Genomic DNA, 15,925 nt, shown 5'->3' with positions numbered 1-15,925 from the left:
AGCAAGTATTCATCAGCAGGAATTATTAACTGTATTTATAACTGTATCTATAACTTACTACAAAAAAGAACAAAGGGATTCCTGGAAGGAGTAGGAGAAAGGGTCAGGGTGTTCTGGTCATCCACCTACTTTTCTGTTACACTATTTGGGCTTACCTGACCAGATGGTATTAGTTACAATACAACTTTGAACTTATTTATCCGGGGCTGATCAGGCCCCAGATCCTCTGACCAAGGATACAACAGCAGGATAACAAAAGAAGACAAGATCTTTATTGCATAAAGGGGGCCCAGGATGGTCAAAGCTCTTATCAGGCAAAGACGCTGTCTCCTGGAGCTTGCCACTATTTATTAAACACGCAGGTTCTTGGAGGGGTAAAGTGTGGTGCAGAGAACAACAGTGTGGAGAGCACTGATGTGAGCAGGATCCTGGCAACAAGAAAACAAAACATTCTAGTAGGAATGGAACATTGATTAATGGGAAATTTGTTTTTCCATCAATTTTTGCTTCTATAGAAATTTTGTGAATCGCTTCTCAGCCTTTTGGCTAAGATCAAGTGTATAGAAATTTTGTGTACGAGTTACGTTGCCCTTAGCTGCAGTATTGTTTTGCCATCGAAGATGTCACAGCATCAAGGATCATTGAGACCTCTGCTGTGACCAGGGGCATGGGGAATTGTTTCATTTCCACACACCAACTGTTGGCTCTTCAGGCAATCCATTATGGCTAATAAGCAGACTCAGACTTTCAATATGAAAAGCCAGTTTATAAATTTAACTGACTCAGGGTGGTTTCCATCAGTTATTTATCTGTGGTGAGGCTTGTGGACCTAGCTATCATGTCTCCATCTTGCAGCCTGGTTTCTATCAGCACAGCCCTCAATTTCAGACCCAGTTCATCTCATCTCAGAAATGGCTCTATCTTAGGCCTGGTTCCTTTCCTACTGCCTATCAGTCTCTACATAACTGTCTGCACATTCATGAACAAATTTTTGTGTGAATTTAGGTTTTCATGACTAGTGTATATAACTAAGATAGTTATTAATGAGTAATATGGAAACAATTACAGTTATCTATGGATTGTTCCATTCTAAATTCATGATAAAATCTAATTTCCAGTGGTATAGACAAATAGATGAAAACATGAAAACAATAGGTGAAACAGTAAATATAGACAGTTGGGTTACATAGGAGCCAGTTAGAAGTAGATAAGTTTGGGGGGTTTTTTGGCGGGGAGTCCCTATAATTGAATACTGGCATTGAAACAAAGAGAGTAAGAGGAGAGCACCTACCTGCACTCTTAGACTCTTTCTGTGATTCCTGTGTGATGACCTCAGGTCTCTGTCAGCAAGAATGCCATTATCAGATTTTTTTTTTTTTTTTTTTTGTACCAGGGATCAAACTCGGGTCCTTGCGCTTGCACAGCAGGTGGTGAAACCACTGAGCTAAATCCCCAGCCAATATTTCTTTCTCTCTTTTTTGGTACTGGGGATTGAACTCGGGACCTTGTGCTTGTGAGACAGGTGCCGGAACCACTGAGCTAAACCCCCAGCCTGACCATTATCAGATTTAAATTTCTCACCAAAACTCTGAGCCAAAGTAAACCTTTTTATTATTTACTGAATATGAAATATTTTGTTTTGAAATGGAAAAGGACTGAAAAATACCTATATGTTTCATTATTAAAGAAATTGTCAGGGTGTTGTCCAACATAACTGTCTATTCTGTATTTTCAATAACTGAGTTTTCTTCACATCCTCAGCAACGGTTGTTTGTGTCTTTCTCACTGTGGTGTACTTGGTAGCATTTTATTATGATATAACAAAACATTTGCCTCATGGCTAATGACAAGCATGGTTTTAACAGCTACAAATACATGAATTATTTCATCCTAAAGAAGATTGGAATTTTTGTTCTATTTTAAGATGAAGAAACAGTCAAAAGAGATGACATTGGTTAACTGTGTTTTCTTTCTTTTTTACTTAGAAAGAAAGATAAAAATGTACAAAATAACTTGTCCTAAAATCAGAATAGTGAAGGTAAGCATAGTTTGCAACAGGTGATAGATTAAAGAAACCAGTGTTCTCTAAACTATGGGAAGACATAACTGTAAACAAGAGTGAAATTTAGGTCAGCATCAGTGCAGTGACTCAACACTGCAAATGTTCTGTTCTTAAAGTATGAGGGGAAACACTAATGTGAGACAGTGGAGGAAAGTTCTGGTGATATTGTCTTAACTAGTTCTTATGATTCTGTGAGACAAATTAAAGCTCTTTTCTTTAAAATTTATTGAGTCTGAAGACTTGTGCTTAGAAAAAGAATCAGAATGTGCATCAACTTTGTTAGCAGATGCTTGAATACGTAAAGTGCCTTCTTTAAATATTAAGAGATTTACACTCCAAGAAATTGAGTTGAGTGCTGGTGAAGTAATTACTTGCAGAGCACTTGCCTAGTGTATGCAAAGATCTGAGTTCAACATCATTACCACAAACATTTAGAAGGAAAATAAAAAGAATTGAATTGAAACTGTATTAAAATGAAATCAGAATCTAAAATAGATATCTGCATTCCCGTGTGCATTGAAGAATTAATTCTCAATAGGCATGGTTTGAAAACAACATAGCTCCATTCCAATGGATCTGTTAGTGAGCTTTCAATTGCTATAAAAAAAATAGCTGACACTTTAAAATGAGAATAGTTGTAGTGTGGCTCAATTTGGAAGTTTCAGCTGTTATACCTAGAGAATCTTTTACTCCATAACATGTGAATGCATAAGAATAGGGTGGTTTATTATACAACAGAATACTATTTAGTTTCAAAAGGGATACCCTGCCTTTCTTAACAACATGAATTAACCTGGAGATCATTATTTAGAAGAGTTTCTGTAGCTCTTTAGAAATTCTGCCTACTTTATCTATTTTTTTTGCTTATGTCAAGGCCATGAACTGCTGATGTACTGTCTACTCAAGATTTTGATATTCTGGCCATTTTATACAAGTGGATATTTGAACACTATTCCTATGTCTGTTTTCTTGGCATGGCATTTCTTAATCTATAAATGTAGGAATCAAAACCTCCATTCTTTTTATGCCTGAAGAGTATTCTTTTTTTGGCAGCTTACATTTTTAGGTGTTCATCAGTTGAAGAACACGTCAGTTGTTTCTGCCTTTTAGCTCTGATGAATGCTAAGTTGTAATCAGTCATGCACAAGTTTTATGTGGCCTTTCTCTTCACAACTTTTCTGTATATACCTAGGATAGAAAATGAGAGTAATATGGAATCTGTGATGATTACATATGGATCATTTGATTCAAAACTCATGATGATGTGAAATCCTCACTGAGACATACTAAGAAATAGAAACTTTCTGAGTATCCACAGCTGGGGAACTTAGGAGACAATTAGGAAGAGAGAAGTTTGCTTTCTGATGTCCCCTTATTCAAAGCTAGAATACGGAGAGACAGAGTAAAGAACACTCACATATACTCAGTCTCTCACCACATGATGCCTTGTGAATCAGGACTCTCACCAAGAAGGCCATCACCAGATACAATTACTTCACCTTGTCCAAAAATTGAGCCAAATTAAACTTCTTTATTTTTTTCTGATTCTGAAGTTTTGTCTAGAAACCATAGTGGACTGAAAAAAATAACTATATGTTTCATTATTGCAGAAATGGGCAGTCACAGTATTACAGTGTGACTGCCAATTTTATATTTTCAATATCTGATTTTGTGTTTTGTCCATGTCATTACCAACTGTTGTTACTGTCTTCTTGACTGTAGTGTTCTGACATTTTTATGTGATTTAACAAAGCATTTGATGATGACTAGTGACAAATATGTTTATAAGAAATCAAAGACATCCCATCTTTCATCCTAAGAAACAGGACTTATTGGACCTTTTTAATGTAAGGAAAAAGTCATGATATGATGTTTCTTCACTGTCTTTTCTTTCTTTCTAAATTAGAAAAGAAGTGATAATTTTACAAAATACCCTGTTATTAAATTTGACCTCAGTGAGAATCAGAAACAGTTTTCTGCAGGTGATTCAATGAAGACTGAAATATATTCCAAAAATGTGGGAAGTCATAAATGGAAACAAGACTCAAATATGTGTTGACACCAATGAAATGATTTGGTGCTGCAAATCTGCTGTTGCTAGAATGAAAAAGAAACACTAGTGTGAGACAATTGAGCAGCATCTTGCCAAAGAAACCTTTTATCTTTATTATTTACTGAGTGAACAATTGTATTTAGAAAAAGAAATGAACTTTGCATGAAAAAATTTTTGTAGATGCATCAATATGTATGAAGATTCCTGCTAATGTTAGCATATCTATTTCCAGGAATATGGCAGAGTGGTAAGCAGCAACAGGTCAGCCCTTCCAAGATTGGGAGGCCAGATGCTGGAGTACAGCAACTTGGAGAAAAGAAAAAGGAAGGAGGTGAATCTCTTAAGACCCAGGAAAGTTCTGACCATGGCTAGTTGGAGTCCTATATGCCTCATTTATCTGTATGTCAAGTTCTTTTCCCCTGCTTGGGAAGTTTTCTGCTATTACTTCTATAAACAGTTTTTTAAATGTCATTTACACTCTCTCCTGTTTCTTTCTTTTTTTTTTTTATTGGTACATTTTAGGTATAAAATACATTTACATTTATCATTGGGTGTTTGTACCAGAACATGATGTATCTTAGTTCTTATTTTTTCTCCCATTACCTGTGCACCCTTCACCCCCTCCACCCTTCCCTATTTACACAGAGTTTGATTCCATTTTTTTTTCTTTCTCATAATTTTTCCTTTCCCTTCTTCCCTTTCCCCTTCCCCTCCCACCATCCCCAAACCCTTGGGCCTCTTCTTATGTCAAATTATCAATTATTCATTTTAATCATTTTCATCCTTATTTACACTTTCAATTTCTCACACTAGATAAACTATTCAATATTTACACGTGTCCTATTTATTTCACTTAAGACTATGGCCTCAATATGCATCCATTTAGCTATAAATGTCTCTAGTTTCTAATTCTTTATGGCTGAGTAGTACTCCATTTTATTAAAAAAAAAACACATTTTCTTTATCCAGTTTCCAGTTGATGGGCACTTGGGCTGTTTCCAAGCTTTAGCTATTACAAACTGTGCTGCTATAAATATGGGTGCACATATATCACTGTGGTATGATTCTTTTAATTCTTTGGGGAAGATTCCCAGTAGGGGAATAGCTGAGTCAAATGGGACCTCTGGTCCTAGTTCTTTGAGGTATCTCCATACAGATTTCCACAGTGGTTGCACCAGTCTACACTCCCACCAACAATGGAGAAGGGTTCCTTTCTCCCCACACCCCTGCCAGCATTTGTTATTGGCTGATTTCTTGATAGCCATTCTTTCTGGGCTGAGATGGAATCTCAGTGTTGTTTTCATCAGCATCTCTCGAACGACCAGTGATGTTGAACATTTTTTCATATATTTATTTGCTGTTTTTACTTCTTTGAGAAATGTCTGTTCATTTTGGATGCCCATTTTTGAATTGGGTCTTTGAATTTGGGGGGTCTGATTTTTTTCAGTTCTTTATATATTCTCAATAGTAGACCTTTGTCTGAGGTACAGCTGCTAAATATTTCTTCCCACATTGTAGGTTGTCTCTTAGCTCTGTTGGTAGTTTCTCTTGCAGTGCAGAAGCTTTTTAATATGATGAGATCCCAGTTGTTGATTCTTTGTGCTAGCTCCCGTGCTACTGAAGATTTGTTCATAAAGTCTTTTCCTATGCCAATGTCATCAAGAGTTCTACCTAACTTATCTTCCAGCAAATTTAGTGTTTCTGACTTAATATTTAGATCTTTAATCCACTTCGATCTTAGTTTATTGCACGGTGATAGGTATGGGTCTAGTTTTAATCTTTGGGAGGTTGAAATCCAGTTTTTCCAACACCATTTATTAAATAGGCTACCTTTCTTCCAATGAGGGTGGTTGGCTCCTTTGTCAAAGATGAGGTGGCTGAGTATGTCTGGAATTGTTTCTGCATCTTCTATTCCATTGATCTTCAGATCTGTTTCTTTGCCATTACAATGCTGTTTTTATCACAGTAGCTTTGTAGTATAGTTTCAAGTTGGGGATTGTGATACCCCCAGCCATGTCTCTGTTGCCTAGAATTGCTTTTGCTATTCTAGTTCTCTTCTGGTTCCAAATGAATTTTTGGATTGTTTTCTCTAGTTCTGTGAAGTATATTGTTGGAATTCCAATCAGCATTGCATTGAATCTATATAGTAGTTTTGGAAGTATGGCCATTTTCATTATATTGGTTCTTCCTACCCAGGAACAAGGGATATCTTTCCATTTTCTTATATCCTCTTTGATCTCCTTTTTCAGAGAGCTGTAGTTTTCAGTGTAGAAGTCTATTGCTTCCTTTGTTAGGTTGATTCCTAGATATTTCATTTTTTTAGATGCTATTGTAAAAGGAATTATTTCCCGAATTTCTCAATGGGTCTGCTATTTGTGTATAAGAAGGCTATTGTTTTTTCAGTGTTGACCTTGTATCCAACTACTCTACTGAATCTGTCAATTAGGTCTAGAAGACTTTTGACTGAGTTTTTTGGACCTTCTATGTAAAGTATCATATCATCAGCAAATATGACAGTTTCACTTCTTCCTTTCCTATCTTTATTCCTTTTATTTCTTTCTCTTTTCTAATTGCTATGGCTAATATTTCCAGAACGATACTGAACAGGAGTGGTGATAGTGGGCATCCTTGTCTTATTCCTGATTTTAGCATGAAAGTTTTCAGTTTTTGACCATTTAATATGATGTTGGCTGTTGGTTTTTCATAGATAGCCTTAATCAGGTTGAGATAAAGACCTTCTATTCCAATTTTCTGTAGCATTTTTATCATGAATGGGTGTTGGATTTTGTCAAATGCTTTTTCTGCATCTATTGAGATGATCATGTGGTTTTTGTCCTTGACTCTGTTAATACAGTGTATTACATTTATTGATTTACAGGTGTTGAGCCATCCTTGCATCCCTGGGATAAATCTGACTGGGTCAGGGTGTATGACGTTCTTGATGACACTCTGTATTCTGTTTGCCAGTATCTTGTTGAGGATTTTTGCATCTATGTTCATTAGGGAGATTGGTCTGTAGTTCTCTTTTGGGGTTGGGTCTTTCCCTGATTTGGGGATCAAAGTAACACTTGCTTCCAGGAATGAATTTGGAAGCCTTGCTTCCCTTTCAATTTCCTTGATGGATTTAAAGAGTAATGTTGATAGTTCTTCTTTAAATGTCTTGTAGAATTCAGCAGTGAAGCCATCAGGACCTGGGCTTTTCTTTGTTGGTAAGTTTTTTATTACATTTTCAATTTCACTCATTGTTATTGGGGTGTTTAGAATTTCTGTATCTTCATTTAATTTTGGCAGTTCGTATGTATCTAGGAATCTGTCCATTTCTTCTGTGTTTTGCATTTTATTAGAGTTCAGGTTCTCAAAGTAGGTATTGATGATTCTCTGGATTTCTGCTGGATTTGTTGTGACTTCACCTTTTTCATTCTTAATTGCATGGATTTGAGCCTTTTCTTTCCTTTTTTTGATAAGGTTGGCTAAATGTTTATTGATTTTATTTATTCTTTCAAAAAACCAACTCTTTGATTCATTGATTTTTTTTGTATCATTCCCTTATTCTCCATTACATTGATTTCTGCTCAGATCTTTATAATTTCCTTTCTTGTACGAGCTTTGGGTTTTTTATGCTCTTCTTTTTCTAGGAGCTTGAGGTTCTGCACTAGGTTATTTAACTGAGTTCTCTCTGTTGTCCTAATATGGGCATTCACTGCTATGAATTTCCCACGTAGAACTGCTTTCATTGTGTCCCACAGATTCCTGTATGTTGTACTGGCATTATCATTTACTTGTAGAAACTGTTTAATTTCTTCTTTAATTTCCCATGTGACCTATTGGTTGTTCAGGAGGGTGTTATTCAATTCTATGAATTTGTGCAGTTCTTGTGGTTTCTTATGCTATTGATGTCCAGTTTAATTGCACTGTGGTCTGATAATATAGAGGGGATAACTTCAGTTCCTTTGCATTTACCTAAACATATTCTATGAGCTAGCATGTGGTCCATTTTGGAGAATGACCCATGTGCAGCCAAAAAGAATGTACATTCTGATTTTGTGGGGTAGAACACTCTGTAGATGGCTATTAAGTCCATTTGTTTGATAGCTTGGTTCAGTTCTAGAATTTCATTGTTTATTTTTTTTCTAGTTGATCTGTCTATTTGTGATAGAGGGGTGTTGAGGTCCCCCACTACAATTGTATTAGTGCTTATTTGGTTTTTCATGTCCATTAATATTTGTTTTGTATAGTTGAGGGCATTCATATTTGGTGCATATGTATGTATGACTGTCATCTCTTCCTCTTGGATTATTCCCTTCACAAGGATGTAGTGACCATCTTTGTCTCTTTTAATTAGTTTTGGTTTGAAATCTACTTTGTCTACAAATAAGATTGCTATGCCTGCTTTTTTCTGGGTTCCTGTCATGTGGAGAACTGTTTTCCATCCTTTTACTTTCAGTCTATGAATTTCCTTTTGAGTTAGGTGTGTTTCTTGTATACAGCATATTGCTTGGTTTTGCTTCTTAATCCATTCTGTCAGTCTATTTCTTTTGATTGGTGAATTGAGGCCATTAACATTGATAGTTATAATTGAGAGATATTGACTCAACCTTGTCATGATGTTTTACTGTTGTTGGCTCTTTTATTTCTTATTTTTCCCCCTTTCACTTTAGTATCTTACCTCTGCTGGGCCTCATGGAGTTGTGACCTTCATTGTCTTTTTCTAGGATATTGCTTAAATTTTTGGAGTGCTGGTTTGGTGTTCACGAAATTTCTCAGGTGTTCTTTGTTGTGAAAGTATCTAATTTCCCCATCGATTTTGAAAGATAATTTTGCCAGGTACAACAGTCTAGGTTGGAAGTTATTTTCTTTTAGGGCTTGAAATACTTCACTCCAGACTCTCCTTGATTTGAGGATTTGTGTTGAGAAATCTGCTGTGATTCTGATGGGCTTTCCTTTGTAGGTGATTTGTTTCTTTTCTCTAACTGTCTGTAGAATTTTGTTCTTCTGTTGGGTTTCTGGGATCTTGACTATTATATGCCTAGGTGTAGATTTTTTTTGGTCATGGCTGGTTGGATTTCTATATGCCTCACTTATCTGTACATCCAATTCTCTACCTCTGTCTCAGAAGTTTTCTACTATTACTTCTGTGAACAGTTTTTTTATGTCAATTGTACTTTCTCCTGTTTTTTCATGGACTTCTATGAGTCTTATGTTATTCTTCTTTGCATCATCTAGCAGCTGTTGGATTGATTTCTCATGGTCCCTTACTATCTTTAAGAAATCTCTGTTTTCATGGTCCTTAACCACAATCCTGTCTTCTATATCTGATATTCTGTCTTCAGATTCTCTTAGTCTGCTCTGCATGCTTTCAATGGAGTTTTTAATCTCCTGAATATCTATTTGAATCTGTTTCATGGATTCCATTTCTTTCTTATGTCGGGCGATCATGTTTTCCATTTCTTTCTTATGCTGGGCATTCATGGCTTTCAGCATGTTTCTGATCTCATCTATTTTCTTATCTGTTTCTGCTCTAGAGCTTCTAATCATGTCTTTCACTCTTCTCACCATGTCTGTATTTACTGGGAGGTTATTTCTGGTTTGAATTTTTCTAGAGCCTCATGCATCTGTTTTGTTACTTCCTGTGCTATCAGTTCAGGGTATCCAGGTGGTTGCTTATCAGGCTTTTCCACCTCATTTCCCCCAGAATTTCCTTTCTGTGGTGTGGAAGCCTGCGTTTGTGCCTTGCTTAAGTGTCTTCTCATTTTTGTTTTTGGTACTGTCCTTGGTTTAATTCCTGGGTTGATATTTCAAAATTGCTTAATGTAGGTATCTTTCTTGCTTATGTTTAAAGCCCTTGTGCAGGGCCAGGGATTTAGCTCAGTGGTTTCGCTGCCTGCTGCACAAGCACAAGGACCCAAGTTCAATCCCTGGCACCAAAAATAAAAATAAATAAAAAATAAAACCCTTGTGGAATGATTGCTTTTCAGAGGTGTCTTCCAGATATAGCTTGTGTTTGGGTTTTGAGACTCTAATGACTCTGAGGCTATTTTACTTTCCTTATACCAGGAAGGAAAACTAATTAGATCAATCACAACATGTTAGCCCAAATGACATAGCCAGCAATACCATAGCATCAAGCACAGCTTAGGAAATGACAATTTGTGGTAGTTATTAATCTATCACTTTTAACTATGTGAGTTAAATTAAAACCGAGGACCAACCCAACATAAGTTTATAATGAATAAACTCTTCAATATAGTATCTTTCCCTTTCAGGGTGGGGAGTTAAAAGGAGTTGGGGAGGGAGGGACAGGTAGAAAGAACAGGTAAGATTAGCGGTGAGGCCAGAAGACACAGAAAGATCACACAAACTCTAAGAAATTGTTAAAGGCAAGAAAAAAAGGCAGAATGAAAGAACAAAGATGTGAATAGAATCACCTAACAGCAACAGGGAGGCTAGATACCGAATTTACTTTCCTTTAAACCTAATGATAAGAGAAGGAAAGAGAAACAAAAAACAATAAGGGAGAAATCTGAATTCAGTGCAGAAAGGAACAGATGGGGAGATGAGGAGAAATGTATGACAGTGAGAGAACAAGTGAGAGAGAGAAAAAGAAAAGAAAGAAAAGTAAAAATTTGAAGAGTAAAAACAGTAAAAGTTAATAATTAAAAATAAGAAAAAAAAAATTTTTTTTTTGCAAATATCAATAGAAATTATGAGCCTCCTTCAAGGTATGTCTCTGCTGTCACAGTAGGCAATGTAGGAATCTGTGTGCATATACGAGACACTGAGTCTCAGCAAGCCAGCAGCAGACCAAGTACAGTGGTCTGATGTGCCTTTATTATAGAGATTCTCATTACTTTTCTGCTTAGCTTCAGTTTTCATCAAGGAGCCTGAGAAGCCCTCTTTCTGTTACTAACTTCTGCTCTATTTTGTGGCGCTCAGGACAAGGGTCTTTATAATCTCCTGTGCCTCTGTAGTATGGGACCAGGTAGCACAAAAGCTAGGCCAGAGGTTCACAGGGGTGGGGGAGGACTGGGCCTTGGAGGTGCCCGCGCGGGACCTCACTGAGGTGTGAGCAGGGCCCGGCACAGCTGCAGAGCTTCAAGCTGTTTGTCTCACCTGGGCGGTTGCGGCTTAGAGAGCTTTGGATAGGGCTAGGGCTGCAAGATGCCCCTAGGACCTCACCGTGCCATGGGTGGGGCCCAGCTGCAGAGCTTCAAGCTGCTTGTCTCACCTGGCTGGTCGCAGCTTCTGTTTTTTCATTGACTTGGAACAGTCTCACGTTATTCTTTGCATCATCTACTAGCTGCTGGGATGATATCTTGTGGTCCCTTACTATTTTTAAGAAATTTTTCTTTTCCTGGTCACTAATTGCAATCCTATCTTCATCTGAAATTCTGTCCTCATATTGGCTCATTCTGCTGTGTAAACTTACAATGGAATTTTTAATCTCCTGGATATCTGTTTGCATCTGTTTTATGGATTCCATTTGTTTCCTATGTTGGGATTCCAGCGTGTTCCTCAGCTTCTCTATTTATTTTATCTGTGTCTTCTCCAGAGTTATTAATCATGGCTTGCACTATGGACATAATCTCTGTTGTTATATGAGAAACTATTTCCGATTTCATTTTTCAGATCCTCTTTTGTTGCCAGTTCAGGTAGTCCAGGTGATTGAGTATCAGATTTCGCCATCTCATTGCCCTGTGGGGTTACCTTAGGTGATCTGGAAGTCTGGTTTTGAGACTTGTTTATGTGTCTTCTCATTTCAGCAGATGAACCCTGCTGCTCCTTTGTTGAGGTGACTTTTTGCTCACCCAGTGGTCTTCAATTCTCAGCAAGCCACAGAGTGGCCTTTTCTCTATTGCTCACCACTGTGCCAATTGCTGGGTTCAGAATGGTGGCCTTCTGGATCCCTGTGCTGCCCTGTTGTCTCCGTGGGGCTCTGGCTGGGCCCTATGAACACTTGGGATAGTATCTGGGTGTTCCTCTGGCTGAGGCCTACACCCCTGCATAGCTGTTGTCTTGGAGGGCCTTTGGCTGGGGCTGTGCACCTGAGCCACTGGTGTCTGAGTGGCCTTCTGGCTGGGGTCTCCACACACTGATGGAATCTGGGTGGGCCTCTGGCTGTTGCTTGTGACCCTGTGCAGTTCTTTTCCAGGTGGGCCTTTGGGACCTGTGGGCCCAAGCTACTGGAGTTGGGGCAGGGCCCTGGCTGGGACCTGCCTGCACCTATGCTGCTGTGGTCCACACCAGCTTCTCATTAAGATCTGCATGCACTTACCAATGGTATGGTGGTGGGCCTCTGGCTATTGCTTGTGTGCCTGTGCAGCTCTTTTCCAGGTGGGCCTTTGGCTGGGGCCCATGGGCCCAAGCTGCTGGGGTTGGGGCAGGGCCCTGGCTGGGACCTGCCTGAAACTGCACTGCTCTCAACCCAGGAGAGTTCTAAAGAGTGAATTGGAGTCCATGAGGAGACCAAGGTGATGGACCTTAAGATAGAAGGGGGAGGTGGCAAACTGCACTTTCTCCCTGACCTCCAGTTCATTGGCAAACTGTGCATTGTCTCTGACTCCTGGCTCACATTGTAAGAGAGGAGAGGAGCCTACAGAGGTGTCGTGATGGCAGGCGACCCTGGAGACCTCCAGGGAGAAACATAACAGTGGAGTGGAATAGTGGAGATGGTGGGCTTCACTGGCTGGTGAGTGATTCCATTCCAAACATCCCCAGGAGAGGGTGATTGACTGAACACCATTTTGGGGTGGGGCCAGCTGAACCCAGGACTCAGAGTAGCTGTGGGTTGGCTCCTTCTCAGGGCTACTGGTGTCTGGGTTTGGAGAGCCAAGATCAGGCTGGCAAGAAACACCCATACTGTTGTGGGCTGAACAACTCAGGTCACAGACCCAAAACCAGAGACCAGGATCACCCTGAACTGTGGAGTTGAACAGCACCGCACCCTATTATGATTGTAGGCTTCTTGGGATTATGTAGCACTGCACCCTGATTCTACTTCAGGCTATCTGGGATCATACAATACAGATCTGGGCTCTGTCTGCCTCCTTTGTCCACCAGTGACAGCAGAGACATGCTTTGAAGTGGATACTACCACAAAATTCTAGATCCCAGAAGATAACCACAGCCCTGAAATCATAGAGAATCTCTTATTTGTTGGTTTTGTTGTTGTTGTTGTTCTTTTGATTATATATTGTTTTTTCATGAATGTGAATGCTGTTTTTAGGATTTTTGGTTTTTAGTTCTTGTTTTTGTTTCTTCCCCTTTGTTTCCCTTCCTGTCCTCCTCACCACTCTCCAAAAGCTTAGGTAATCCTCCTTTGTCCTTCAACCCTGCTTCTAATCTCATTCTCTACTTCTATTTCTCTATTCTTTTCCTTCTGTCACTTTTCAATTTTCTCAACAGAGGGTAAAATTGCTCAATTGAGTATTTATTGTGTATAAACTTCTGGGGTTTTTTACATTTTGTTATATAACTATAAATCTTAATTGTCAGGTTGATTGCCTGACCATTTGCCAAGGAATCCTTGGTTGCCTAAATGAAGGTACAGCAGGGAATGAAAGAATAATATAAAAAAGAACAAGTAATAAAGAATAACAGATGATAGTTTATCACTTGAGGGACTGGGAATGGATTTTAGCTCTCTCCTGGCTAAAGCCCATGAGTACTGAATTAATAAGTCTTTATGATTACATAACTTAGCAAGGGGGCATGAAGGCAGATGTAAGGAATAGCAGAACTAATGCACTAATGAGCCAGGCTGTAAAAGGGGAGCAACTATGTATTCTTGTGAAGGGCAGGTCACAGTTATTAAGAAGCCACCTGTGCTATCTTGTAGGTCATAGCTAACAAGCCACCTGTTATCTTTAGCTAACGTTTGATCTTGGAGAATGGTTGCATAGTCATAATTCCTCAGCTGCAGTGTTTCCTTGCTATTAGAGATTTTATAACCTCATCAATCATTGAGACCTCAGTTCGTGACCATTACCATAGGGAAGTCTATCTCCATACACTAGCCAAAAGATCAATTAGCAAATCACACTTAGGCCTGGGAGTGACTTGTAGTTTTAATCAATAGCTGAATTATAAGGCAAATCAATAATATCTAAAGCCTTCTCAGTGTCATTTCAAGCTGGTCTCCTGGACTTCTTCATATGGTTAAAGGTTCCAAATTAATAGTTACCACAGTTTATCATTTTCTAGGTTGTACTAGACCCTATTGTTATTACTGATTATACCACTTTAGCCAAGGTGACATCATTGTTCTAATAAGTTATAATTTCTTGTATGCCAAGACTGAAGTTTTCTGAGGGTCATAAACAATACTGCGATCCAGTACCAAAGAACCAGGGCCCAGGCCATATAGGAAGGAACTTCTCTTCAATAAATTGAAGAGGTAAGGTCTTGCAACAGACTCAAAACCCAAAATCCAGCTACACCTAGAAGACATCTCTGAAAAGTAGTCATTTACTAAGGAATCCTTAATATGAATGATGAAGGTATCTACAATAAGACAATTTGCAAATTGCTACCATAAGCAATTTACAAGCATCAATGCAGAGAATAAATTTTTTTAAAAAGAAAGTGAGAACACACAAAAGTAAGATACAACCCCAGATGTCCAACTGGCACAAGGTATCCTAGGAGGCAGTGAGATGGAACAAATTAAAAGCTACCCACCTGAACACTCTGAAATCATAACAGTGTAAGTAACAAGGCATACAAATGAGGTTCTAGAAAAAAAATCAGTTTCTCAGATAACTAAAGGGATGATGACCATAATGAAGGGCATGATTAGAGAATCTAGAGAAGGCACAGGTAAAAACTAGAGGAGCTGAGTAAATTGATGGAAACCATGAATCCCCAGCATAGGGAAAAAAATGGAATCCATGCAACAGATCCAGTCATATCCAGGAGATTAAAAATTCTGCTGAAGTAAGGAAACTGCAAGAATTCCCTAAACACATGGAAATTGAACAACACATTTCTGAATAACCAATGGGTCACAGAGGAAATTAAAGAAGAAATCAGAAGTTCTACAATTAAATAATGTCAGTACAACATATCAGAATCTGTAGGTCACGATGAAAGCAGTCTTATGAGGGAAATTCATAGCAGTGAATACTCATATTAGGAAAACAGACCATGCTCAATTTTCAACATCCTGGTGCTGAACTTGTGATGCCCTTGGGCCATCTTTTCTATTCTCTTCCTTCTCAACAATCAAGATCTCCTCTACTCTATTTTTGCAGTCCACAGCTTTACTGGAGCTTCCTTTCTGGCCAAACTCAAAATGTTTTAAATCATTCTGCTGGTCTCTTTGGTCTTGATTCTCAACATAGATCTGGCTAAAAGCTCCTAATAGCAGTTATGCCATGGCCTCAACATTAGACTGCCTTGAAATTTCTTCTGCAAGATTAATTAATCCACCACCCTTAATCTCAGTCTCAGGCAAAGTCTCTAGACATGAGCAAAATGCAGACAAACCTTCTGCCCAGGCATAACTCACATAGTCTGGAGTCCAATGACCAATGCAGTCCTTCCCAGCAGAAACCTCCTGAGTCTGGTCTTCACTGGCTTTCTGGCCTTCTGAGCTCTGATCAGAACTTCCCACACAGAACAGCCTAAAGCATTCTAGCTCTGTTTCTACAGCCAGCATCTCTGAACCTTTCCTAAGTCTTCCCCTTTCCATAAGCCAGTTTCAAAGGCTCTTGAGCCACATGGCCAGGTAATGTCACAGCAACGGTTCCACTCCTGGTACCAAATTTCTGTGTTAGTTACCTTTCTCTCATTGCTGAGACAAAATAGTCAAC

The 15,925-nt window shown here is 38.7% G+C and overlaps 1 protein-coding gene across 4 annotated transcripts in view; it reads left to right on the top strand.

Annotated features, from left to right (window-relative positions):
- The window catches only part of LOC101713148 (uncharacterized), a 41,833-nt gene that overhangs the window by 11,257 nt on the left and 14,651 nt on the right, over positions 1–15,925 (top strand). For 2 of the 4 annotated variants that reach the window (XM_013069078.3, XM_087203799.1), the window contains one exon: positions 4,348–4,446. In XM_013069078.3, coding sequence (XP_012924532.2) covers positions 4,348–4,446 — 99 coding nt within the window. Of the gene's footprint in view, positions 1–4,347; positions 4,515–7,281; positions 7,325–15,925 lie in introns of all 4 variants that reach the window. The other 2 variants (XM_087203802.1, XM_087203801.1) reach the window with 2 other exon arrangements.

The sequence above is a fragment of the Heterocephalus glaber genome, unplaced genomic scaffold (assembly GCF_053883595.1).
Source record: "Heterocephalus glaber isolate CG9 unplaced genomic scaffold, H.glaber_assembly_v1.0 deba00001806, whole genome shotgun sequence".
NCBI classification, from domain to species: Eukaryota; Metazoa; Chordata; class Mammalia; order Rodentia; family Bathyergidae; genus Heterocephalus; species Heterocephalus glaber.
Note: the sequence above shows the minus strand (reverse complement) of the source record. Positions and strands in the feature narration are given on the sequence as shown.